Source organism: Thamnophis sirtalis, unplaced genomic scaffold, assembly GCF_051295495.1.
Source record: "Thamnophis sirtalis isolate CommonGarterSnake01/CBP01778 unplaced genomic scaffold, rThaSir2_p1.2 scaffold_7, whole genome shotgun sequence".
NCBI classification, from domain to species: Eukaryota; Metazoa; Chordata; class Lepidosauria; order Squamata; family Natricidae; genus Thamnophis; species Thamnophis sirtalis.
Window position 1 is genome coordinate 69,668,947 of NW_028261387.1, and position 25,346 is coordinate 69,694,292.

At 40.4% G+C, this 25,346-nt stretch overlaps 1 protein-coding gene and 1 long non-coding RNA gene across 4 annotated transcripts in view; one reads left to right on the top strand and one right to left on the bottom strand.

The window, feature by feature from the left end:
• Window positions 1–23,143, top strand: part of LOC148044712 (uncharacterized) — a 94,201-nt gene extending 71,058 nt beyond the window's left edge. The window contains exons 4-6 of the long non-coding RNA XR_015697351.1: window positions 3,955–4,277; window positions 20,560–20,631; window positions 22,963–23,143. This is a non-coding gene — a long non-coding RNA (uncharacterized LOC148044712). The remainder of the gene's footprint in view (window positions 1–3,954; window positions 4,278–20,559; window positions 20,632–22,962) is intronic.
• ARHGAP40 (Rho GTPase activating protein 40) overlaps window positions 1–25,346 on the bottom strand; it is a 65,569-nt gene that overhangs the window by 9,506 nt on the left and 30,717 nt on the right. For all 3 annotated transcript variants that reach the window (XM_087720365.1, XM_087720366.1, XM_087720364.1), the window contains exons 2-11: window positions 21,310–21,512; window positions 14,600–14,817; window positions 11,731–11,806; window positions 9,541–9,698; window positions 7,733–7,898; window positions 5,711–5,802; window positions 5,537–5,614; window positions 3,638–3,797; window positions 1,738–1,820; window positions 153–359 (exon numbers count right to left, since the gene is read on the bottom strand). In XM_087720365.1, coding sequence (XP_087576491.1) covers window positions 153–359; window positions 1,738–1,820; window positions 3,638–3,797; window positions 5,537–5,614; window positions 5,711–5,802; window positions 7,733–7,898; window positions 9,541–9,698; window positions 11,731–11,806; window positions 14,600–14,817; window positions 21,310–21,490 — 1,419 coding nt within the window. In that variant the 5' untranslated portion in view covers window positions 21,491–21,512. The remainder of the gene's footprint in view (window positions 1–152; window positions 360–1,737; window positions 1,821–3,637; window positions 3,798–5,536; window positions 5,615–5,710; window positions 5,803–7,732; window positions 7,899–9,540; window positions 9,699–11,730; window positions 11,807–14,599; window positions 14,818–21,309; window positions 21,513–25,346) is intronic.

Below are 25,346 nucleotides of genomic sequence, written 5' to 3' on the forward strand. Positions count from 1 at the left end.
GTCAGCATGAAATATAAAGTGAAAGGATGTTATTTTAAATGCTAAAAGGATCCTTTTAATCAGCACTTTTCTCTTTGCAGAAACATATTACATTAGGTTTTGCTAATGATAATTTAAAATTGATTTGGGAAATAAAATTTCACCTAACTTACAGTCCAGAGCAAAGCTTGATAATGGATCATCATTCGAACAATATCTGCCGCTCCTTCCGCCAGCTGCTTCTCTTTTCCTTCTGGGATCTTGCTTGGCAAACTCTTGTGCATGAAGAGGTTTGGAGCAATAACTGTGGAAACATTCCAAAGGCTCATCTTGTTTTTTTTTTCTTTGGTAACTACCAGCCTAAGGAATTCCAGCAGCGCCTGAGAGAGGAGAGAAGAGAACCATTTAATATCATACCATTTGACTGAATATTAAGGACTAAGATGCTGAGCTTGTCAATCAGAAAGGTCGGCAGTTCGACGGTTGAAATCCCTAGTGCTGCATAACGGAGTGAGCTCCTGTTACTTGTCCCAGCTTCTTTCAACCTAACACTTCGAAAGCATGTAAAAATGCAAGTAGAAAAATAGGAACCAACTTTGGTGGGAAGGTAACTGCATTCCGTGTGCCTTTGGCATTTAGTCATGCCGGCCACATGATCATGGAGAAGTCTTTGGACAGCGCTGGCTCTTCAGCTTTGAAACGGAGATGAGCACCGCACTCTAGAGTCAGGAATGACTAGTACATATGTGCAAGGGGAACCTTTACCTTACTGATAATACCTATCTGCTGCCCAAATCTGCAAATTGAGCCAAGTTCAGTGTTATGATCCTTCTAAAAAGTTACGACGAATTACTTTGCACATCAAAAATACTTTGATGTTTGGGCATTGCCGTTTTTAACTTATATGAGTTAGCAGAAATTCCTAACACTTCTACATAATTGCTATCTTTAGAATTTCAAAGCATATGCTATTTCCTGACAGATAAACACACTATCAAAGCACTGTTTTGAAGCTATCCAGGAATTTTATTTTGTTGTTAATAAGCCCATTTTTGGAAATAAATGTTCCTAGAGGCTAGGGGTTTTTTTCTCTGCAATGCCACAAATTCCTGTTTATTTATTTTTTTAATCTACATTTGATAGGCCATGGAGTCTAGCAGATAGTAACAAGTCCTCATCATTATGGCGAAATGATGTCTGCTCTGTCATAAAGAATAAGAAGTGATGAAACAAGTACAATTGTACAAACTAGCAATAACCACCTGTATGCAAATTTGTGGAATTTTTAAAGCAGTTATGAACAATGGGCTCTTGCAATTGCCGAACCCATCAAGTCTCATCATGCCAGCCAGTATGCAAGGGTGTGGATGATGAGAGAGGCATTTCCACGATATCTGAAGTACTATTCATTGCCCATTTCCATTCAATGCTATTATAGGAATCTCAACAATAAACTGGCCGGCTGGGGAATTCTGGGAATTGAAGTCCACACATATGCATGTTGCCAAGACTGAAAAAAGCCAGACATGTCTAAAGTCCAGGTAATTCCTGATCAGCCTATTTAAGTAATTTCCCAGTGTTTTGCACAGGCCTAACATTGCAAACTTAAAATTCTACACAGCTGGAGAAAATTGGGAAATTTATGCCAAAAAAAACAATGTGCTGCATGCATTACCAAGCTATAGCTTTTATTCAGTGATTTATTGCCACTGGAAATGATTCAAATCATAGCTCTCTGGGTAGCATTTGCCTGCTTACCTTCAGGGTGTTTCGGTTAGGTTCTGGTAAAATCAGTATGAGCAGATTGAGAGCCTGCAGCCTCCGTTTCAAATCCGGGATATCTGCAGTGGAGAGAACAATTGCATTTCTTTTGAGAATTAAACCTCTAAGACCCTGATTCTGAACAGCCCATTGCTCCACGTCACACATCTCGTATGCAAAGCAGTCAACATGACCCATATAAGAAACCTAAGTGATGGGAAACTGTTACAATCATAGGAACCGCTGCAGTTATTCAAAAGTGTGCACAAACAATAATTTAACCAAACAGCATTTTCTATGACTATTTCAATTGCATCATCTGGAAAAAAAAAGTCAAGTGAGCTGCATCTTCTTCCAGACAGCTGTAGGAAATTAAGTGTAAGAATGAACATAACACTTAGAGCAAGTGGGGCAAGAAAGACACACGTGGGGTTTTGTATCTCTCAGAGAACAGGGGAAGGTTTCTATTCACAAAATGGCTTTGCTGCAGTGGGTATGGATAGGCACAAAATACCCATTTATAAGAGGGTGGTTCAGTGACTAAAAAGCTCAGCTTGTTGATCAGAAAGATTGGCAATTCAGCGGCTTGAATCCCTAGCCTCGTGTAACAGAATGAGCTCCCATTATCTGTCCCAGCTTCTGCCAACCTAGCAGTTCAAAAGCATGCAAAAATGCAAGTAAAAAAATAGGGACCATCTTTGGTGGGAAAGTAACAGCGTTCCGCACACCTTTGGCGTTTAGTCATGCTGGCCACATGACCAGGGAGACATCTTCGGAAACTGCTGGCTCTTTGGCTTTGAAACGGAGATGAGCACCACGCCCCCTAGAGTCGGGAACGACTAGCACCTTTGTGCAAGGGGAACCATTTACCTTTACCTTACCCATTTGTATATAAGAGTCAAACTGATGGGCTTATGGCTCCAGTGTTTTCTTTATCACTCCTTCCAGGATCACCTTTATCATCTTAGCTTTCTTTCTGAAGGTTAGATGAACCACGTCTGAATACAGCGTGGCACGACAAAACCGCAGTCCACTAAAGCGCGCCCGATTAAAGCGCGTCGCTGACGTCATCAGCAGCGCGACAACAGCGACCGCGGAGAAAAAAGGGCGCTTTAAAAAGCGCTTTGAAAGCAAGCCGATTCACGTTAAGGTAAGGGTTAGGTTTAGGTTTAGGTTTAGGGTTAGGTTAAGGGTTAGGGTTAGGTTTAGGGTTAGGTTAAGCGTTAGGGTTAGGTTTAGGGCTAGGTTAAGTGTTAGCGTTAGGTTTAGCGTTAGGTTAAGGATTAGGTTTAGGGTTAGGTTTAGGGTTAGGTTTGGGGTTAGGTTAAGGGTTAGGTTTAGGGTTAGGTTTCGGGGGGTTAGGTTTCGGGGTTAATTTTAGCTTTAGCGCTCACAGCGTGCTTTTTTCGTCGCGCTGTGATGACGTCAGGTACGCGGTTTCGGCGAGCGCGCTTTAGTCGACCATGGTTTTGTGGTGGAACCGAATACAGCTCTGGGCTATAGGCACACATCATTTTTTTATTTCCTTCTGCAAGGTCATAAGGAACTCTGAGGTTCTAATTCTTGGAAATTATGATGCTCAATGTCACTGTTTTGTTTGAGACATATCATCATCCTTTCCCATTTTTATTTCAAATAAGATTATTATAAGTATACAATAAAATCCAAGTGGAGCAAGAAATCTAGGAGGTAGCAGATGATGCACCTACTTCTAGATTATATAAAACATATCCTTCTGACCGAGCAAGAAAATACACACAGACAGCTACAGAACATGTCCAGCAACACATCCACTGCAGCGTAAGGCCAAACACCCCCCTTCCCCCCGCCCAAGCAAAGCGAGAAAAACATGAGTGCTGAAGGCTACGAAATCTTCTCTGTTTGGCCTAGCACTTACTCTGCACAGCTGCAAAGGCAGGCAAGTATTCTGCTGTCAGAAGAGGTGTGGGTAATTCTCGAATAAATCTCTTCAGCAGGCCAGAGACATCATTTTGATGCACCTCATCCCACCGGAAGAAGCCAGTGTAAAACTCATTTTCCAGTTTTTGTTCCAAACACTAATGCAAGGGGGAAAAAATGAGGAAAGGGAAACAGAAAAGAGATGCCTTGATGTTAAAAAGGCTTTGGAGTATTTGGTTAAAACAAGCCCCTGGAGGAAGGGGAGAGAAATGTGATCTGCATTAATTAACAGAATATGTCTGTCTTAAAATGCAGCTGCAGAAACAAACGATGGACGGATCAACATTTGGATGTGAGAAAAAACAATAACATTGCATTTTCCCAGCGACAAAATACAGTACCGCACCTTACAAACTGAATAGCTCTTGCTAAGACATGGAAAGCTGATTAGTATTCCAGTCCACACTGAATACATCACAATGATTTACTGCAGCAATAATCGAAAAGATTGGGGTTTTTTAATGCCTCAGAATTTAGCAAAAGTGGCATTCTTCCTGCTTGCTGCTGCCACTTTCTGGTCAGATGGCTGAGGTACAAGCTCCCAGAACTCCTTTTTTATCCAACATGAAATGACAAATGTAAGCATATTCTCCGATTGACTACAATATTGCATTAAGTTGTGGCTTGTTTTATCTAACATTTGAAGTGGTTTTGTTTATATATGAAAGTTAACTATGGTTTATAAGTCAAATGACCAGTTTTGATAAGCTATTATCAAGCCAAATACTGTTAGGCATAAATAATGAGTGAATGAGTTACTGTGAAGTTCAGACTTCACTTTGTTGTGAACAGATAATAACATTGAATAATAATTTTACTTTCTAAGCCAACATAACACCTGAGAAACCTCTTAACATCTTTCTGAAACCTTTGCCTCTTATAGAAGATTCCAACTGTGATGGGAAGCAGAAGCAACTATATTCTTCTGAAAATTCTGCATGATGTGCCAGGTATCTAAGACTATACCTGAAGACTCACAGAGAGCTAAAACGTAACTAATGCTTGATAAGTGATCAGAATATACACTGTCTTCATGAACGTAAGAGCCAACGTGGTGTTAACTACACTGGATTCAAAAAAGACAGAGAGAAAAGCTTCTATTTTTCTCATTGAGGTTTTTATTCTGGGGGACTCCCACTTGCATATTTGTATAGAATTCCTTAATCAGTTGAACAGTTGAAGACATAAGCAACTATACCAAGAGTCTTGTGCATCATATTTTTCCCGTCTTCTATAGGCCTTAAAAATACTAAAGCTACCAATTCATCAATTTTATAAAAAGCCTCCCTAAACACTTAGCAGAGGTATTCCAAAGAACAATCCAACCACCAGGAATTGTTCCGATAGTCTATCGAAAACTGTCCACCCTGTTTCTCCAAAAATATGACCTCCCCAGATAATAAGCCCTATCTGGTTTTTAAGTGCATGTGTTAAAATAAGTCCTCCCCCCAAAAAATAAGCCCTCCCCCAAAATATTGCAACACAGCAGCAGCCATGAGGTGACCATACTCACCGCCTCCTGCACCTCAAAAATAATAAGATCTCCCAAAAATAAGGCCAAGCCGCTTATTTCGGGGGTCAAAAGAAAATAAGACGCTGACTTATTTTTGGAGAAACACGGTAGTAATCCATAGATGGACTATGGTCTGCATTCTATTTACTTTTATTTAGATATCACCTATGATATACTTCTACATAGCACAGGGGATGATACTGCAGATCAAATGGATCTTCTCCCCCCCACCCCAAAAACAAATGTGGTCCAAATGCTGAGGATTGCCCAATAAATTTCCAAAGAATTCCAGAAGAAACTGAATTAAAAACCACAGCAATGTACCTTAATGCGAGACTGTGACCCCGAAACTCTCAGGATTCCTTCTGTATCCAGCCCTTTCTTTTCCAAACATGAAAGCAACTGTGAAGCAAAAGGGAAAATCATCATGAGAAAACAACAATATTGCAGCCAAATTCAAAATACAGAACTGATAACAACAAGCGATATAGAACTTACCGCTTGTAGTATCAGTGGAACCCGGGTGTTTGAAAGAAGTTTTTGATCATTTTCCAGCAAAGTGCCAAGTGGAACTCCAAAAAGTTTGTGGTCTGCAATAAAACCAACTTATATTTAAAACTATTTCATCTCTCAAACAAAACAAAAACTTGAAGAAATAAAGACAGTGTCAGGGTTCTGAGGTATGCCCTAATTAACTCATGAGCCTTGAGCCAAATTTCAAAAGAAATCCAGTTATTTGTTAGGAGCAACATGTCAGCACTGTTCCCGAGTGAAGTCAACTCTACCGCACGTGATTTACAGTTCAACTGTGACCTTATTTCCCCACTCTTCCCAGAGTGTGTCATTAATCACATTGTCCAACAAGGCACTTTCGGGGGCTGTAAAAAACACTCTGGTAATCTGAGATCCAAATGGGGAGAATGGTATGCATGGAATGTGCTTCTGAGTGGCTGCTGAACTGCTCCATCAGTTCTCCCCGCCTTGCCCATGGCAACTCAAGAGCAGACCATGATTGCTTTGCAAGTTGACAGACAGTTTAGAAGACCATAGGGAAAAACAATTGTACTTAAAACAGCAAGACCATAATGTGATTAGGATGTCCACCAATTCAGCTTTCTCTTGTGGTTCTCTAGCTCTGCCTGCCATTCACCTGTTTCCTTGAGCCACCATAAAACAGAAGAGAAAATAGCTTTGGGTTTAACAACAGCTGCCAAGAAGGTTGGTGGGAATAAACCAAAAAACAGCCACCATACATGGGCTATACTTGTGGTGTGGTGGCCTAGAACTGGAGCTTTCGTCTCACAATCAGAATGTGAGTTCGATCCTAGGTAGAGGCAGATATTTCTCTCTCTGGGCATGATGAGAATATATCTGCTGAATATAACTCCACATTGGCGACAGGAAGGGCATCTGGCCAGTAAACATTCAGTTGCCCAGACAACACCCCACAAGGGATTATGGGGTTATTAAAAGAAGATAGATGGGCTACATTTCAGATTTGAGACAAATTTGTATGGACAAGCAATATTATGAAAATATTGTGAACTTTTCACAATGATATGTTCAAGAAGGAGAAAGAGAAAAGATTTAAGATCTAAACAAGTGCTGCAATACCCATGAAAGCTGATAGACATCAGGCTCCAATTCAGCTGGCTCCTTGATGTGGTAGCAATAATGGCTGAACTATGCCAGCAATACCACAGCAATGGTATAAGCAGCAGGGTCATGGCTGCTGGAAGGGTACTTTCTCTTATTACTGAACTGGCTGGTGAATACTGAAGCATGCAGAGGATGCAGTGTGGAGACTTGTTGAAAGCACATTTTTTGTACAAAAACCTCTGCCTCAGGTGCCAGGAATCTCATAGTACAAAGGTTGAGGAGTTGGACAGAGAAGCTGGACAGGTATTCTGAATGTACTGAGGAACAGATAGACTGCATTTGGGCTTGCAGAACACAGAGAAGGTAAGATTACCTTTTCTCTCCTCATTTATTTACCCTAACCACAATTGCCCCTCTCAGGGAGCAAATCATCCTAAAAAACTATGTTCCCATTTTTTAAATAAGGCTCTGTTCCCCCCCCCAACCCCCCCCCCAAATTATGTGATTTAGTCTCCAAAGATATCGTAGTGACAATTCAAGCAGAAATTACATGTACCAAATTTGCAGAGAGACTGAATCTTCCAAACCAGAACCTTCAACTTTTTGGTTCCAGGGACCAATTCCGTGTAGAGTGGTTTTTCCACAGCCGGAGGGAGGGGTGGATTCATGTCCTACCTGCATCCCACATATGTACAGATGGGGCTTTGCTCACTTGAATGGACTGGGTTCCTGGCGGGCCACAGGCCAGTCCATGGCCTGGGGGTTGGGGACACCTTTCCCAAAACCCCAGTGGCAAGCAACTATCAAATAAGCTTTCTCATTTGTCATTAAGCACTTGTACTTTTCCTCCTGCCCCAACAATTTCAAGAAACACACATTATAGGTACCATAGAAAAAAGGGGGGAATGGGTGAAAAATTACCTGATGACTTTCGTTTAACTGCCTTGTTCCTCTTCAGCTCTAAGCCAACAATATCACAGAGTGCAGTTAGTTCAATAAGTGCTAGGGTAGGAATTTTCTTCATGTCCTGAAGAGACAGATCTTCTGTTCTGGTTACTCCTAGCCTCCCCTTAGGGATCTTAAACTTCTAAATTAAAGAATCGAAAAATAAGAAATTAGTCTGACATCTCAGGCTCCACTTAGTAATTCTGAGAAAATTCTTTCTTCAAAGTAATGAATAGATTAAAAATTTAGAAAAAGGATGGGTAAAATTTGATTGCAACTCAGCTTCTTCTAGAAGGTTGCAGGAGCATTCGTGTAATAAAATTCTTCCAAAAAATCGGGAGCAGATACAGTATTTTCCAGATATTTCTGTCGATGTTCTGAAGATGTTTTGTGAGTGAGAATGGGGGAAGACACCCTCATAAAGTCACGCTACTACCATTCATTAATAGCCTCCTAATCCTAAAAACATGAAAGTTCTGAAATCCTAAAGATGATATGTTGCCATTCAGCCATCAAATTTCAGGGTTTAACAGATTAACAGAGATGGAAGGGACATTGTAGGTCATCTAGTCCAACCCCCATCCCCACCCCCAAGCAGGAGACCCTATACTAGCGATGGCGAACCTTTTTTGACTCGCATGCCATAAGTGTGCACTACAGGTGCTCCCTGAAGCTCCAGAGCAGTCAAAACGACCCTCTGAGCAAACTGGAAGTCACTTCCAGTTTGCTCGGAGGGTTGTTTTAAGCGCTCTGAAGGCTTCAGGGACCTTCAGGAGGCTTCCCTGAAGCCTCCGGAGCAGTCAAAATGACCCTCCAAGCAAACCGGAAGTCACTTCTGGTTTGCTCGGAGGGTTGTTTTAAGCGCTCCGAAGGCTTCAGGGACCTTCAGGAGGCTTCCCTGAAGCCTCCGGAGCAGTCAAAATGACCCTCCAAGCAAACTGGAAGTGACTTTCGGTTTGCTCGGAGGGTCATTTTGAGTGCTCCGAAGGACTCGGACCTTCAGGAGGCTTCCCTGAAGCCTCTGGAGCACTTAAAACAACCCTCCGAGCAAAGTGGAAGTCCGTTCCCGAACTTCCGGTTTGCCCATAGGGCCATTTTTTTGCACTCTGGAGGCTTCAGGGAAGCTCATGAAGTCTCCAGAGGTCCTTGGGGGGGAGGGGGGGGGAATGAGGGATGCTCTTTTCGCCCTCCCCAGGCTCCTATAAAGCCTCTGGAGCCTGGGTAAGGCGAAAAATGGCTTTAAAAAGGGTGAACTCAGCTGGCCAGCGCGTACATGAACGCTGGCCAGCTGACCGGGCAGCGCCTCACGTGCCCTGACAAATGGCTCTGTGTGTCACCTGTAGCACGCGTGCCATAGGTTCACCATCCCGGCCCTATACCATTTCTGAGAGATGGCTGTCCAATCTCTTCTTGAAAGCCTCCAATGATGACGCTCCCACAACCTCTATTCCATTGGTTGATTGTTCTGTCAGAAAGTTCCTCCTTATTTCTAGGTTGACTCTCTTTTTGATCAATTCTATCCATTGTTTCTTGTCTTGCCTTCAGGTGCTTTGGAAAATAGCTTGACGCCCTCCTCTCTGTGGCAGCCCCTCAAATATTGGAACACTGCTATTATGTCTCCCCTGGTCCTTCTCTTCACTAGACTAGCCATGCCCAGTTCCTGTAACCGTTCTTCACATGTTTTAGCCTCCAATTCCCTAACCATTTCTGGCATTTCTGACAAATGGGAGTAAATCCAGCCCACTGTATGGTCAACCCTGGCTTAAAAACATTGGAAGCCTTACAGACAAGCAACTCTCTTCCTTTATTCTCCTGGTTTCCCTTGGGAATGATCCTTTGAGCAGGATTGCAGCCTGCTCTGAATAGGCAACTTCAGTGCTGAATAATTCTTCTCTCACAGAATCTCTCAGTGGAGACTGAAAGTCTGGAATCCCCACTGGATCTAGAAATAAAAGAATTTTGAATGAAGAAAAGAACGTAATAAATAAAATAGAAATGCTTCTATCTACTGACTAAAATCAGTCTATAGAAATACAGATTTTCAAAATAAATGGTTCCAGGGTCCTAAAACCAAGTAGCAATGTAAATGTAAATAATCTAGGTGTCAAGGTTCCAAGTAACACTCCCAACGAAAGAAAATTCCGAGGCTTGGGTTTCCTCAAAGTTCCATTTTATTAGAGATGTCATATTGGCTCATCTGGGAAAACCCGAATCTGAACGCTTCCATGTTTTCCCCACCCAAATGAAAGTCCCTGCCCAGCACCCACATGTCCATCATATGGTCCAATCAGGCACCGTCCCAACTGGAGATTCCTCCCAGTCACACCATTCTAGGTACAAGGCAAGATGCCCTTGACTCTCTGAGAAAGGAATGTTATTATGACTATGTGTCTCCCATACTCCATATAATCCCCCCTCCCATTTTCCCACAGCATTAAATGTGGCATGCCTGAAGGCCCAATGCAAAAGATGGCTTCCAAGCCTGGCACTAGGTTTCATATCCCGAATAAATTGGTTAAATAAAAGTTTTGTTAGCATACAAGCCCAAAAGTTTAATGATGCCCTTTCCATTTGAAAATCCAGTTGTCTTTGAAGGATTTCAATATGTGCTGCTTGTGTCAATCAGTATTTTTTAAATGAAATCATTTTGTTCACCCAATTATTTTCAATAATTTTTGTCATGTAAACCCAACAAACATAAAATTTCCTCTTAAGAATTCCAGCCAGATCTACTGTATACATTCACTCTATTCTAAGCCAGATGGGATTTCTTTGCAAAAATGTTACTGCAACAATTAACTAAAGGGCTGTGTGTTCCCGCTTAGCTGCTTTTATATACTTCAGTTCCTCATTTTTTTATAATTTAAAAAGCACTATTACTTTGTGGGGAGGTGAGAAAGTTATAAGATTGCATTGCAAAGGAGACGGCTGAGCTTTCTCCACTGTGATGTTGATGTGACTATTTGTACTGGCAGCTTCAAAAAATTCTAGGAGTCTAACTCTTGCGTGCTACAATTTCTTGCAAACATAGTATCACATCATACTAATGAGCCGTGGTGGCTCAGTGGTTAGAATGTAGTACTGCAAGTTACTTCTGTTGATTGCTGACTGCAGTTTGCCAGTTCAATTCTCTCACCAGGCTCAAGGTTGACTCAGCCTTTCATCCTTCTGAGGTGGGTAAAATGAGGACCCAGATTGTTGGGGGCAATATGCTGACTCTGTAAACCACTTAGAGAGGGCTGTAAAAGCACTGTAAACCAGTATATAAGTCTAAGTGCTACTGTTATTGCTACTAGTTGGAGAGCTACAAAACTATATTCAGTGTATAATCACATGCTAAAACCCAGAGTTTCTGTTTTCACAGCAAGGTACAGAACATGTGGCGATCTGTTAAAGACCACTCTTGTGGGGAAGAATTTAAGGAGGTATTTTTACCCTGGAGATGGCTAAAGAAGGTACTCCCCAAACCTAGATAAAAATAATAGATAACAGTGGTTTTTGTTTGGGTAAACACTTAAAAACCCATTATTCTTCACAACAGGGACATTTAAATCAACTTAAAGAGTGTCATGGGGATTAAAATATAGCAATAGCACGTAAGACTTATATACCGATTCACAGTGCTTTTCAGCCCTCTCTGTGTGGTTTTACAGAGTCAGCATATTACTCTCAACAATCTGGGTCCTCATTTTACCCACCTCAGAAGGATGGAAGTCTGAGCAACCTTCCGCCAGTGAGAACTGAACCGCCGAACTGCTGGCAGTCAGCAGAATTTGCCTGCAATACTGCATTATAACCACCATGGCTCCTGTATCTGAAATTCTCTCAAATTAATTATATTAAGATGAAAGCTGATAAAATTATCAGGCTCCGTTTTTGCTGGCAGAGGCAATCCTTCGCCTTGAGTTTGACATCTCTGTTCTAAAGAGTATATTCCTAGTTTCTATTCATAGCAATGCAATAATGTTCCTTACATTTCTGAAGGTTGTTAGATGAAGCAGACCTGCGGTGAGATCGATCCATTTCAGCCTCTATCGCTGGTTCACTCTCCTAGGCAGAGAATGCAAGAAAAGCCAGTTAATTCACGTATCACACTTAAACCATGGTTTGTTTAAGGCATACATTCTAGCACATCAGTAAGCTATTTTATGTGTAACCTAAATAAGTAGTAAGTTTATTGTTTTGATTGCAGGCTATCCCAACCCTGAACATAAAAACATGAACATGTTTTCAAAATGCGATACTTAACAATAATTGTATTTTGAATTTTTTTTAAAAAACTCAAATATGTGTAAAACCCCTAGTTTACAAAGACTGATTCACATATTGCATTAAGCTAAATTTGAAATTAAAATGCAACTTTGTTAGTACAACATAATAGAGATGGCCCGTCAAAATCAAAAATTGATTGTCAACCAATAATCATTTCTAAGGAAGTTCATTAAATATTATGAACAAAATGGATCTTGATATGATTTTGAAGCCCAGCAGATGGCAGTGTGTAGCTGACCTTAGCTGATTTCAAAAAGCTTACCTGGATTAAATTTGATTATCCTTGAAAGGATGACTACCAGAAAATACTGGGGCTATAGACTACACCAGAGAGATGAAAAAGTTATCCTAGAATGGAGCAATGGCCAGCCACCCCTATTTCTGGCAAGGTAATGATATGGCATGGATGTAATGTGATCAAGTACAATTTGAGTAAATCTTTCATCATTTCAAAGAGCATGATAGGGAAAAAAGCACGCTTGAAAATTCTATCTTTTTATCTAGATACTTCAATTACTTTTTTTAAAAAATCATTCTAGTATATAACAGAATAACAGAGTTGGAAAGGACCTAGGAGGTCTTCCAGTCCAACCCCCTGCTTAGGCAAGTTGTACCACTGATTAATTGTTCTAACAGTATATATATATTTCAGGGTTTTCAATTATTGCGATGCCAGAAATAAGAATTAAGATTCACAGCTAAAATCCAGTTCATATTAAACTCTTGTTGTCAAGTTAATATAGTCAAAGGTCAGAAAGCAAATAGGGATAGTCCTTGAGTTGCAACTACAATTGAGCCCAAAATGTAGATTGCTAAGTGAGACATTTGTTAAGTGAGTTTGGCTTATTTTACGACGTTTCTTGCCACAGTTGTTAACTGAATTGTTGTATTTGTTAAATTAGTATCCTGGTGGTTAAGTGAATAAGGCTTCTCCATTGACTTTGCTTGTCAGAAGGTTGCAAAAGCTGATCACATGACCCCAGGATACCTCAGCCATCATAAATGTGAATCAGTAGCCAAGCATCTGAATTATGATCACATGTCCATGGGGATGCTACAACAATCATAAGTGTGGAAAACGATCATAAGTCAGTTTTTTCAGAGCCGTTGTAACTTTTAAGTCACTAAATGAACTGTTGTAAGTGGAGGACTACCTATATATTAGGCTCTAAGAGGGTCACTCTGGGTCAGATAATTTTTGAGACCAACAGATTTGCAATACCATCATGGCTTTGGTTTAGTGCACAACAAGGTCAACAAGGTTGGTGAAATCCTACCACCTTCCTAACCATGGGCCAATAGCAATTACTCAGGACAAATACTCCTCGAATTACAACCATTAATTTAATGACTGTTCACAAAGTTACAAAGGCACTGAAAAATAGTGACCTATGACCAATTTTCATACATGAGCACTGCAGCATCCCCGTAGTCACATGACCAAACCTTGGATGATTGGCAACGGCATGTATTTACAATGGTTGAAGTCAGGGGTGAGTCCCAGCAATCACTACTGCCAGTTCGCTTCTGGCCACGCCACATGCATGCTTGATGCGCATGCATGCCCAGTGCAATAAAAATTGCCCTGCGCATGTGCAGAAGCAAAAAAACAAGATGGTGGCACCTATGGCATCACTCAGAGAACTGGTTTGGGATGTGGCAGGCCTGGGTTGCTGCTGGTTCCAGAGACCCAGGCCGTCAAACTACCACCAGTTCAAACCCACCATTGGTTGGAGTGTCCGGGATCCTGGGATTGTCATTTGCAACTTTCTTAGGGAGCTTCTGACAAGCAAAGTCAATGGGGAAGCCAGATTCGCTTAACGACCACACGATTCACTTAACAACTGCAATGATTCACTTAGCAACCATGGCAAAAGGTCATAAAATGGGTGACAATTCATTTAACAACTGTCTTGCTTAACAAGGGAAATTTTGCGTTCAATCAAGCATAGACTGGAGGCTTGTACGGTTTCTCTCAGTTAAAAATGGACCGTTTGCCTGGGGTAAAAATTACTGAAATTGCTAAGAAGGAAAATATCCTCCGTGTTTAATCAAGAAGAAGCATTTTGATGGTTTTGACCAGAAGTGGATTGCTCCCAGTTTGGCCAAACCGAAAGTGGTATTTTGGCCTGGGTTGCAGAACCAGCAGTGACCCAGGCTGGCCACATCCCTGAACTGGTTCCCCAGTTGCTGCTGCCGGCATGTTGTTTAGTAGTGCGCAGGCATGCGCAATTCACTGTAAGTTGTTCTGCACATGCACAAAGAACAATTTACACTGAACTGCGCGCACATGAAGTAAACCGGTAGTAAAACCGGGAGCAACCCACCTCTGGTTTTGACCACTCACGATTAGCACATATTTTTATGAAAACAATTATACTATGTTACAGTTAAATCACCCATTCTCTAAAAAATATCTAAGTGATAAGGTTGCAAAGTTTGATACATTTTTTAAAAGGATACACAGTGCTGGCTTTCTTTTTGAATTTTAGAATTATTCAATAATTCTAAATTGTTGGAACTAGAAATAGGGAAGAGAACGGTTCAAAACGGCAATTTAAAGCAACGTACCCCAGACTCAACTACTCCAAAAATGTCTCTGACATCACGGATGGGCTGCTTATTTTTCTTCCGTCGGGAGCGGGTGTAAGTATCCAATCTTCGCTGCACAGCTGCGGCCTGAGTCTTGGTCAAAGTGGACAGCAGGACAATGTTGCTATTCTCTTCATGGTCCTTCATTAGGTCAGAGAGTCCTGCATCCTGCAGCCATTCAGCTTCGGCTTCCCCCTCTGAGAGGCAAAGAAGAATGAAAAAAGCAAGGTTAACAAACAGCATAGCACTTTCTATTCAAAGGATGGATTCACACATTATAAAAGCCTGAATCGGGGTCTATAAAACACAACTGCTGTCGTTGCATAAAATGTTATTGTTATTGGTTAATGGCTCATGCAACCTGAAAAAATAATGGCTAGATTGTCACAGCACCCTCAACTATAAACAACTTAATCCCTAGTCCAGTGATGGTTAACCTTTTTGACCTCACGTGCTGAAACTGTGTGACCATACCCACAATGCAATGCACCCTGCCCACCTGCGCATGCACGTGCCTTTCCTCGAGCCTCCAGGAAGGCAAAAATGGCCTCTTCCCCTGGGCTCCGGAGGACCTCCCTAAAGCCTCCTGGCACCAAAAATGGAGCGCAGAGGGGGTCACCGCACCCTCCGCTCCCCCCAACCCCGCATCTCCCACATGCGCAACTGACCAGAATATCAGCTAGCTGGTAGGAGGCTCATGCACATGTGCAGTGGAGCTGAGCTGGACAACGGCTCACATGCATGCAGAGAGGGCTCCACAGGTGGCACACGTGCCATAGGTTCACCATCACGGGCCTAGTCTAAACGTTCTGTGAGACGTCAGTCCCAGAATAATTCAGACAAAATACAATTGTAAAAACTAAACAAACATGTCTTTAACCAAGGATACCTTAAGAAGCTCCTATTATTTTCCCTGAATGATAGGGCTGAAAGGTCCCAATGAGCTTGCTTATGAAACTCCCAGTCCTATTTAAATACCCATCTTATTTCCTTGAGTCAAATCTTCATCAGATATTAAACACCTTCTGGTTTATGAGGATCTCAAAATGGACATCCATGCAAAACAAATAAAGACAGGAATAGCATGTACACATTTCTTATATTCTATGCTCAGCCCTTTTGCTCCATTTCTTTAGCTTTGTATACTGAAAACAGATTGATTTGAGATGTCATTTATCTCTATTAGAAAACTGATTTTTTAATATTGTTTCTGGATAAAGTTACTTTACAAAGATTTTGATCATATTCCTTACATATTTGACCATCTTTGCAAGATCTTGTTTCTCCAAAGCTCAGTTCAGTTTTCTTCTTTCAAAACCTTTCTTTATGTATTTGTAACACTTTTAATCCTAAAACAACTCTTCGTGAGCTACTATACATTAAGGCTAATGAATTAATGCAATATTTGTTCCAAACAACACACATTCGGATGATGCACTCATGTGCACATGATGTTGTCTTTTCAGGTTATGAAATGTTTGCAAGCAAACAACGAAACTCTAGAGCACCAGGTACTCCACAATACACATGATTTCGGAAGTGCCTTGTTTACAACATTATTTTCTCTGTCTTTCATCTTCCTTTATAGATATACACAAAGAGCTGTGAAAACCTGTTTTTATTCATTTGTTTCATTTTGACACCGCACATGAGTAATACAAAAAATTCACAGCAAGTATTTTTTCCCCAGTTCTTCTTAGAATAGAGGGGTTTTTTTCTGCCACTTTTTGATTTTATTTTTCATTACCTCTAACTGGATATTCAGCATATTTAGGGAAGCAAAATCTGACATCTATTTAAAGCCCAACTCTTCTTAGGAAAATTCCCCTGCTGAGCTGAAATGCTCTCCACCCCTTTTTAGAGTTGGAAGAAAACCACTTGTGACATTTGCAGTTGACCTCTGTCCTATCTCTTTTGCCTCTGTTCCAGGTACTCCCAATTCTGACTTCTTTCCAAGATAATGAGTGATGAAGCTTAATAGATGTTATACATTTCCTCCCTTGGATGCTATCATAAAAAAGAAAGACTTATAAACTAAGAGCAAAATAAAGAAGACATCATAGGGTCATGGCATTCCCCCTCCCCACCCCAAAAAAAAAAAAATCATAGTGCTTTTACAGCCCTCTCTCTAAGTAGTTCACAGACTTAGCATACTGCCCCCAACAATCTGTGTCCTCATTTTACCCACCTCTGAAGGATAGAAGGCAAAATCAACCTTCAGCCAGTAAGAATCAAACTACTGGCAGTAGAAAGAATAAGCCTGCAGAATTAGCCTGCAGTACTGCATCCCAACCACTATGGCACCATGGCTCCTGTATCAGGCTTAGGTGAAAGTTATCTTCAATCTTAACCAATCTTGACCAAACAAGAATTAGAAACTATACATTTGTTACAGAACCAACATAACTCTAAAAGGAATCTAGGCTTAGCCTGGTATGAATTAAACGTACTGTATTTTTCGGGCTATAAGACATACCTAAATTTACAGGAGGAAAACAAGGAAATAAAATATTTTTTGCCCTCCGTGCGTCCCGTTTTTGCCCTCCCCGATCCCTAGAAGCACTATGCAGGGCTCTGAATGTCCCGTTTTTGCCATTTTTGGCCTGAAGAGTATTTCTGGGGGTTGAGGATGGCAAAAATGTGACGCGTGAAGGGCTTGGAAGCCCCAAAACACCTAAATTCGGTCTAAAAAACATACAATACAATAAAATAGCAGAGTTGGAAGGGACCTTGGAGGTCTTATAATCCAAGCCCCTGCCTAGGCAGGAAACCCTATACCATTTCAGACAAATGGCTATCCAACATCTTCTTAAAGACTTCCAGTGTTGGGGCATTTACAACTTCTGGAGGCAAGCTGTTGCACTGATTAATTGATTAATTATTCTAACTGTCAGAAAATTTCTCCTCAATTCTAAGTTGCTTCTCTCCTTGATTAGTTTCCACCCATTGCTTCTTGTTCTGCCCTCAGGTGCCTTGGAGAATAGTTTGACTCCCTCTTCTTTGTGGCAACCCCTGAGATATTGGAACACTGCTATCATGTCTCCCCTAGTCCTTCTTTTCATTAAACTAGACATACCCAGTTCCTGCAACCGTTCCTCATATGTTTTAGCCTCCAGTCCCTTAACATCTTTGTTGCACTTCTCTGCACTCTTTCTAGAGTCTCCACATCTTTTCTACATTGTGGCAACCAAAACTGAATGCAGTATTCCAAGTGTGGCCTTACCAAGGCATTATAAAGCCTAGAACTGTGTTGGCTTTTTTGGCAGCTACTGCACACTGCTGGCTGATATTTAAATGGTTGTCGACTAAGATTCCAAAATCTCTCTCAGAGTTACTATTGTTGAGCAAGGTACCACCTATACTGTACCTGTGCATTTTGTTTTTCTTTTTTCACCATTGAATTTCATTTTATTAGATAGTGCCCAATGTTCAAGTTTGTCAAGATCCTTCCGTATCTTAAGACTATCTTCTGGAGTGTGGCTATTCCTGCCATCTTGGTATCATCTGTAAATTTGATCTGTTCCCCATTTATCCCCTCATCCAAATTATTGATGAAGATGTTGAAGAGTACTAAAGAGTACTAAAGAGTACTAAAACAGAGCCTTGGGGCTTTTGCATTACACCTACATTTTCACCCACTTGGGGGGGGGTGGCGGTTAAGGTGCGTCTTATACTCTGAAAAATATGGTATAACATCCCATAGTTGGGAATCAGTGACATATATAAATATAAATGGAGCTCTTCTTCACACACAAACACACTTTTGGTATTTTCTTGTAGCTGTTCAGAAGGTGTTCTTCATTTCCAAGAATAGGCCCATTACTTGACAGTGCATTCATCTCTTTCACCTCTTCCTATTAGGAAAGTAGGACTTAGAAACCAGAAAAATATAAGGATATTTCAAAGAAATGCACACACCACACACTACTTTCCAAACATAGAGACAGTTTTTCTTTTGTGAAAGTCCTCACATCAACAATGAGGAACTCTATCAGGTTCTTTACCTGTAAGCCATTTTTTGCCTTACCCAGGCTCCAGAGGCTTTATAGGAGCCTGGGGAGGGTGAAAAGAGCCTCCCTCATCCCCCCCTCCCCCGGACCTCTGGAGACTTCATGAGCTTCCCTGAAGCCTCCGGAGTGCAAAAAAAACCGCAGAAAGAAAATCAATCCATTGGTCCAAATTTACATGAAATGTCTATCTAAGGTTTAGTTCATAGACTTCCCAGACTTTACTTTAGGAATATGTTCAGCTTAACAGTTTTATATACAAGATTAGTTAATTCTATACTTCCAGTATTGTCTATGAAATTTAGAACAAGGAACATTCTTGGACTTCCAGGGGAAAAAATGGCAAACTGAAGCTAGCTCAGCATTTAGAGGAGCCACAACTGGGGTGAAGATAAGAAGCTTGCAAATACATTGGATCCATTGACCCTCTCTGGAGAGAGGAAATAAGATTGCCCACATTGCACTCATTTATGTTTGCTCCTCACAAGAAAATTGCAATGCAGCTGTCTTTGGGAAAAATCAGGACCCGAGGGACTTTACCATTCTTGCTCTATGATTGTATTCAGTCTTTAGCTTAAGAAAATGAAGCTGTATCTTTAAAAGTTTACAAATCTATCTATATAAAAATGGCTGTGTGTGTGTGTGTGTGTGTGTGTGTGTGTGTGTGTGTGTGTGTGTGTGTGTGTGTGTGTGTTCCAGCATAACTCTGGAATGCCTTGAACAATTTCAACCAGACTTGGTACACAGATGACTACACTCTGGAAATAAACACTGTGGGGGTAAGACATCCCTAAAATCCCTTGGGGGGTGTGTTCTATTAAGCCTGTTGTGCCTTTAAATGGCTTCTATTGTACTGCCGTGAAATGGCTTCTACTGTGCAGTGCAGTGGAATTACCATGGTAATTGCTTCACAGCACTCCACAAGGGGACTCCCTCTGGTAAGGGGGAAAATCCAACATTAGAAATTACATTTGGTGGGGACATTTTCCCCCTATAAATAATACCCTGGGTTATCAGCTGGTTCAAAATAAACAACAAAAAGGAAGACAAAGTTTTGACTAAATAAATTATTAAATAATATAAGGGCTCAGAAAAAGTTGTAATGTTTGATTTTGAATATTCACATGTTGACATTAATTTTAAAGAATAAATGCATTTTTGTGGAAAAATACTTTTGATATTGGAGACATAACCAGATAAGCAACCTATACTGTTATTCAGAGTTATCGCTGAGGAATGGCACTGGACTTTAAATCAATATTGTCAGCTATACTCTGCATGTTTTCATGAACACCTTGTCCCAGATGTTATTGTGGCAGAAAAAAAATATTGAAATTGTTTTGATAATGTGATGTAATGGCAATGTGAACAAGAATTTATGACTGGAAACAGTGAACAAAAATTAAAAATTAAATGACAATGCTCACCATGAGAGTAAAGATTTATACGATCTGAAGAAAAAACAGAGTAATTGTATATTTTTCTTGCTAAACTTACAAAAGAAGCTTATTATTAATGGATAAAAAAAGATTGTTTTATATAAAAAGAAGAAATATATTTGATCAGGTTTAAAATGGGTTAAATTGTTAACTTGCAGGCTCTTTCTAGACTTGCTGATATCTGGACTGGAAAAGACATTGTATACTGAATTTGCTTCTAGTTAAGAGTCAAGATGAATGATGAGTTTTATGTTTTGTTTTATATTAGTTAACAAATTTGTTTATTTCAGAACTCTGATTAGACTTTTTGCTGACACCTAGATTGGAAAACTTGTTATTTATTAGATTTACTTAAAATTAAGAGTTGAATTATGGGGTGAAGAGTTATGTATTTGTTAATTAAGAGGAGGTGAAGAGATAGTTGAACAGTTGGTATTTGTAATAAACTCGTGGGAAGTTTCTTTCTTTCTGAAAGTTTTTTATTTTTCAACAGTGTTGCAGAAAGTCAAACTATGAATTTAGAAACAATTGTACTTGGGGGAGTTGGTTCCTGTTTCACAACCAAGTAAGCATGAAGACAATCAAACCTTTACATGTAATTAGAAAATAAACAGAAATGTATGCCAAAAACTCTGATCCTGGCAAGAGGGAAAGAAAATTTGAACTTGCTCCCAACTTTGTTCGAATCTCCAGACCCTGATTCTCCCCTGGGGAGACAGGTTTTCATAATAGAAATTTTCAACCCAGGGCAATAACAAGCATGGAGAGGTTTTATCCAGTCACAAACTTTAGTGATGACAGAATTATGGTGAGGTTAAAGGACTGGAACAGTTTTGCTGCTCCCTGTTCCACAACAATAAACATGTTTAAACTTCTTCCCCTAAAGTTTTTTTTTTAATCATGCAAAACATATTAGCATTTATAATCATCAAGTCAGAAGCCATCATTTAGACTGCTGAGTTCAACTCCTTGCTTAAGAAAAGTATCTAAGTTGAAACATCATCGAGAAAATTCTCTTCAGCTTCTAAAAGGAATACCACCATCTCCCTAGATAATTCATTTGCTTTGGCTGCAATTGTCTCACATTTCACAATAGCTTTTATCTTAAGAACAAAACAAAGATTACTTGAAAGAGTTTACCATTTGCCACAACTGCTGTGCCCAGTAGGCTACTGGGCACAGCAGCTACATATGTTCTACATATGTTCAAGTCGATCTCTAGTAAGCTACAGCCACTTCTTACCTTCTAAAACCTTGGCTTCTGTAAGGCTGCCCTCATCAGATTCAGATTCAGTGCTTTCTTTGATGCTCTCTACTTCTAGCCAAAAGGTATCCATTGCTAAGTTATTTGATGAGTCTGTCTGGGATGGCATGTATTCCAACTGTGGAAGCTCTGAGGAGCTCTTCCGGGAAAAGTGATTCATTTTGCAAGGGCAATTTCTAGTGCTAAGAGAGAAGGGGAGAGAAAACATCCAATTATTATACAAATAAATATTGCGTATAACGCATCAGCAGGCCGATTGTCAACAACTTCCAGGAAAGATAAGGTTCTGCAACATCCTTATTTTTCTCATTTAACTGCAACTCCTTCTATGATCAGGGCCTTGATGAGGTAAAGGGGCTTGTGTGGGTAAATGAAGTGTGGGTTGTCGGACAAGTATACGCCCAGAAGGGTCTCCCCAGGCAAAGAGGCCAGACTAACACTGATCACATCTGCCAACCCGCACTGGACCAGCATGACAGATTATGATCTATTCCTTCCACATGCCAACACACCCGTATTGATCGGAAACGTGTGGAAGAGGCCTCCCTCCTGCAGTGGATAGACAATGCTAAAACAAATGATGAATGAATCAATGTAGACTAAAGCCTGAAAATAAGCCCAAGCTTTATATATAATACGTCAAGACACTGTATATGTATATGTGTATGTGTGTATGTATGTATATGTGTATATGTATATATGTGTGAATGTATGTATATTATACATACATACATACACATATAACATTCAAAATAATGCAGCACAGCAAAGCCGTTATGGTCATACAATCATAGTATATACACATAATCTCATCCATTAGCTATTTAATACATTATCTATCCTTCTATCCAATCACATTATTAACAATTTGTTCCAGTCTTGTCACCATGTCTTATACCAATAAAAAAGTATATTCCAAACTTCATAATATTCCGACTCCCTTTTATTTTTTAATTCTAGGGTGAGCCTATCTGCTTCCGCACAGGCCAAAATTTTCCTAATTATGTCTAACTCTGATGAGATACTTTCGTTTTTCAAATACTGCACATAGGTTATTTGTGCCGCAGTTAATATATGGATAATTAGATAGAGCACAGCTTTCTTATACCCCTCCAGTATTATGCCTAGGAGGAAAATTTCTGGTTTGAACAGAATTTGATCTCCCACATTTGTTCCAACCATGATTGTATCATTTCCCAATATCTTTTTGCCTCATTGCATCTCCACCACATATGGAAAAAGATGCCTGGTGTTTTTTTGCACTTTCAACAGTTTGGGGCCAAATTTTTAAACTTTTTGGAGAGCCGTGTGGGGGAAGATGCCATCTGTAGAACATCTGGTACAGATTTTCCTTATAAACCATGGACATTGTTAATTTCAGATTAAGTGTCCAAAGTCTTTCCCATTTAGCCAATTCCACATTGTAACCAAACTTTTTTGCCCAGACAACCATAGTTTCCTTGACATGTTCTTCCTCAAGTTTATATTCCAGTAGATATCTGTACAACACTTTAATCAACCTATCTTTTGTCTCTATCAGGAGCTTAAAATAAGCCAAAGCTTTGACGTAACTACCAAGGACAACAACATGTGTTTCCTTGTTCTCTCCTAAATTGCTCTTTTCTCCTCTAGACCTACAAGAGAACATCCTTCATAACATGCAGAAGAACAGCAAGGATTCAGAGTGGGTCTGTAAAGACAAAGAACTTTGCAAACTTAAAAGAAAACTTTTTGCAATCCTAAAATCATCAAAAAACACTATGTAAACTGTAATCCTAACACATTTGGAGGACATGAAGTTAGAAAAATCCTAACTAATTACTTCTGATGCGAACAGCAGAATTCAGGAAAAGTCCTCTGAATAAAGCTGGCTTCTTCACTGAACTGATGATTCTCAGGCCTCTCATGCAGTGATTTTTCTCAGACCTACAATCCAGGATACAGAAGTGCCTGAACAAAGCATACCTGTGTAACAAATCACAATGCTGGGGTGGGAAAGAAATGCATTGAAAGAAATTCACAGGAAAGTTAAAATATATATAAAAAAGACAGATTATTGGCTAGCCTCCAGTTAGCCTCTCAAGGTCTTATAATTACTTGGCAGGGAGATGGCAGATGAAAGGGATTTAAAATCAAATAAAATAAAGCATACATATATGGGGGGGAGGGTGAAGGAATAATATAATTGGAAACCAAGTCCCTCTTTCATTTGCTTCCAAGTCTTTGCCTTAAGCATTATCATTTGAATAATGGATTATAGTAAGTAATCACTTAAAACCTATGAGGGCCAGATCAACTGATATTAGGTCTCCCCAGCAGTGCAAGAATGTAGTGCGGCTAAGTAAATTAAGCAGCTGGAAAAAACAGCCAATTTTGATTCACAGAATAAGATTCTGGGAAGGGAGAACTTCCCAAATCAAAATTATAATTACCATTCTGCTGCCATTCCAAAGAGGAACTGCAGAAAAGAAACTCAACTTATACCAGTATTACTTACACAATGCTTTATGGGTCCCACCATCTAGAACAGTGATGGTGAACCTTTTCAGCACCAGGTGCCGAAAAGGGAGCACACACGTGCAGCACTGAGTGTCCAAAAGGGAGCACTTCGCGCTCATCCGGGCCGCAGCCAGGAAGAGGAGCTGCCCAGGGGGCATGCGCATGCTGGAAATGAACTCCAAGTTTCTGGCAAGCACATACACACAGGCTAGCAAGTCTGCCAGATACTGCCATACATGCGCACCCAGTGATCAGTTGGCTGGCACACAAGCTCACTCCGGAAAATGGAAGACCAGCTCTTCCAGTTTCCGGCAGTGCCGCATGCACTAATGCCAGCTGACCATCATGCGTGCATGCACGCCAGAAAACCAAAGAGACTGGAAGAGAATTCTGAGCAAGGTAATGACACAGCCTTTATATTCCTACATTTCCCTTCTTGGGTCCTGATAAATGGATGGGATATTTAAACAACCTACCACCAGATTTGCAGATTGCGTGAAGTTGAGAATAAAGCAAGATAGAGGATAGCATAGCAATGTGCCATTGGGAAGAGCTCTCCTGATTCAGAGGCTGGGATTAAATGTTTGGCATGGTTTATTTAATTCTGACAGCATTTTTGTGTTCAATCAGCTTTTAAGACAACCACATCTGGATCAGTGGTGGGATTCAATTTTTCTACTACCGGTTCTGTGGGCGTGGCTTGGTGGGCATGGTATGGCTTGGTGGGCGTGGCAGGAGAAGGTTACTGCAACATCCCCATTTCATCCCAATCAGCTGAGACTCGGGAGGCAGAGAATAGATGAGGCAGGGCAGGGCCAATCAGAGGTGGTATCTACCGGTTCTCCGAACTACTCAAAGTTTCCGCTACCAGTTCTCCAGAACTGATCAGAACCTGCTGAATACCACCTCTGATCTGGATGACAAGAAAATGGGATAACCATTAAATAGCATGAATCTCTTTAAATGACATCCAATGGTGCTTGGCTTTTATGGTAGTCCCATTTTTATTATTTACAAATATGGGTTGATATCCATAAGCTAGTAAAAATCTCTAGAACTGCTGAGAAAGATATTTTTTTGCTAAAGTGGCTAAACCTACATGCAATTTCTACTTTATTCAAAAGTAGATGATTAAAAAAGGCTGAATCTCTACCTGAAATAATGCAATTTATCAGTGCAAAACCTTAACATCTGTTCTATGGTACCTGCAGAGCTAAAGACCTCTCTGTGATATTTTACAGACTACTAACTCTTTCCTTGCTCTTCCCCCGACTCCAAACACAGTTCCAACAAATGCAGACCTTTTCATTCACCAGCATGTTTGCCCTACCATGCTTTCATTATGTCCTTGTTTTAAAATCTTCTCATTCTGCTATTTGCAATACCATACAAATACTTTATGAATTACACTTTTGACATGTGGCTTGGTAGAATTAGGATCCAGCACTGACCCAGTCTGGAGTAACAGGCCTGTAACTACAACCTGACTTCATGCAGAGCCGTTTATCATGTCCACT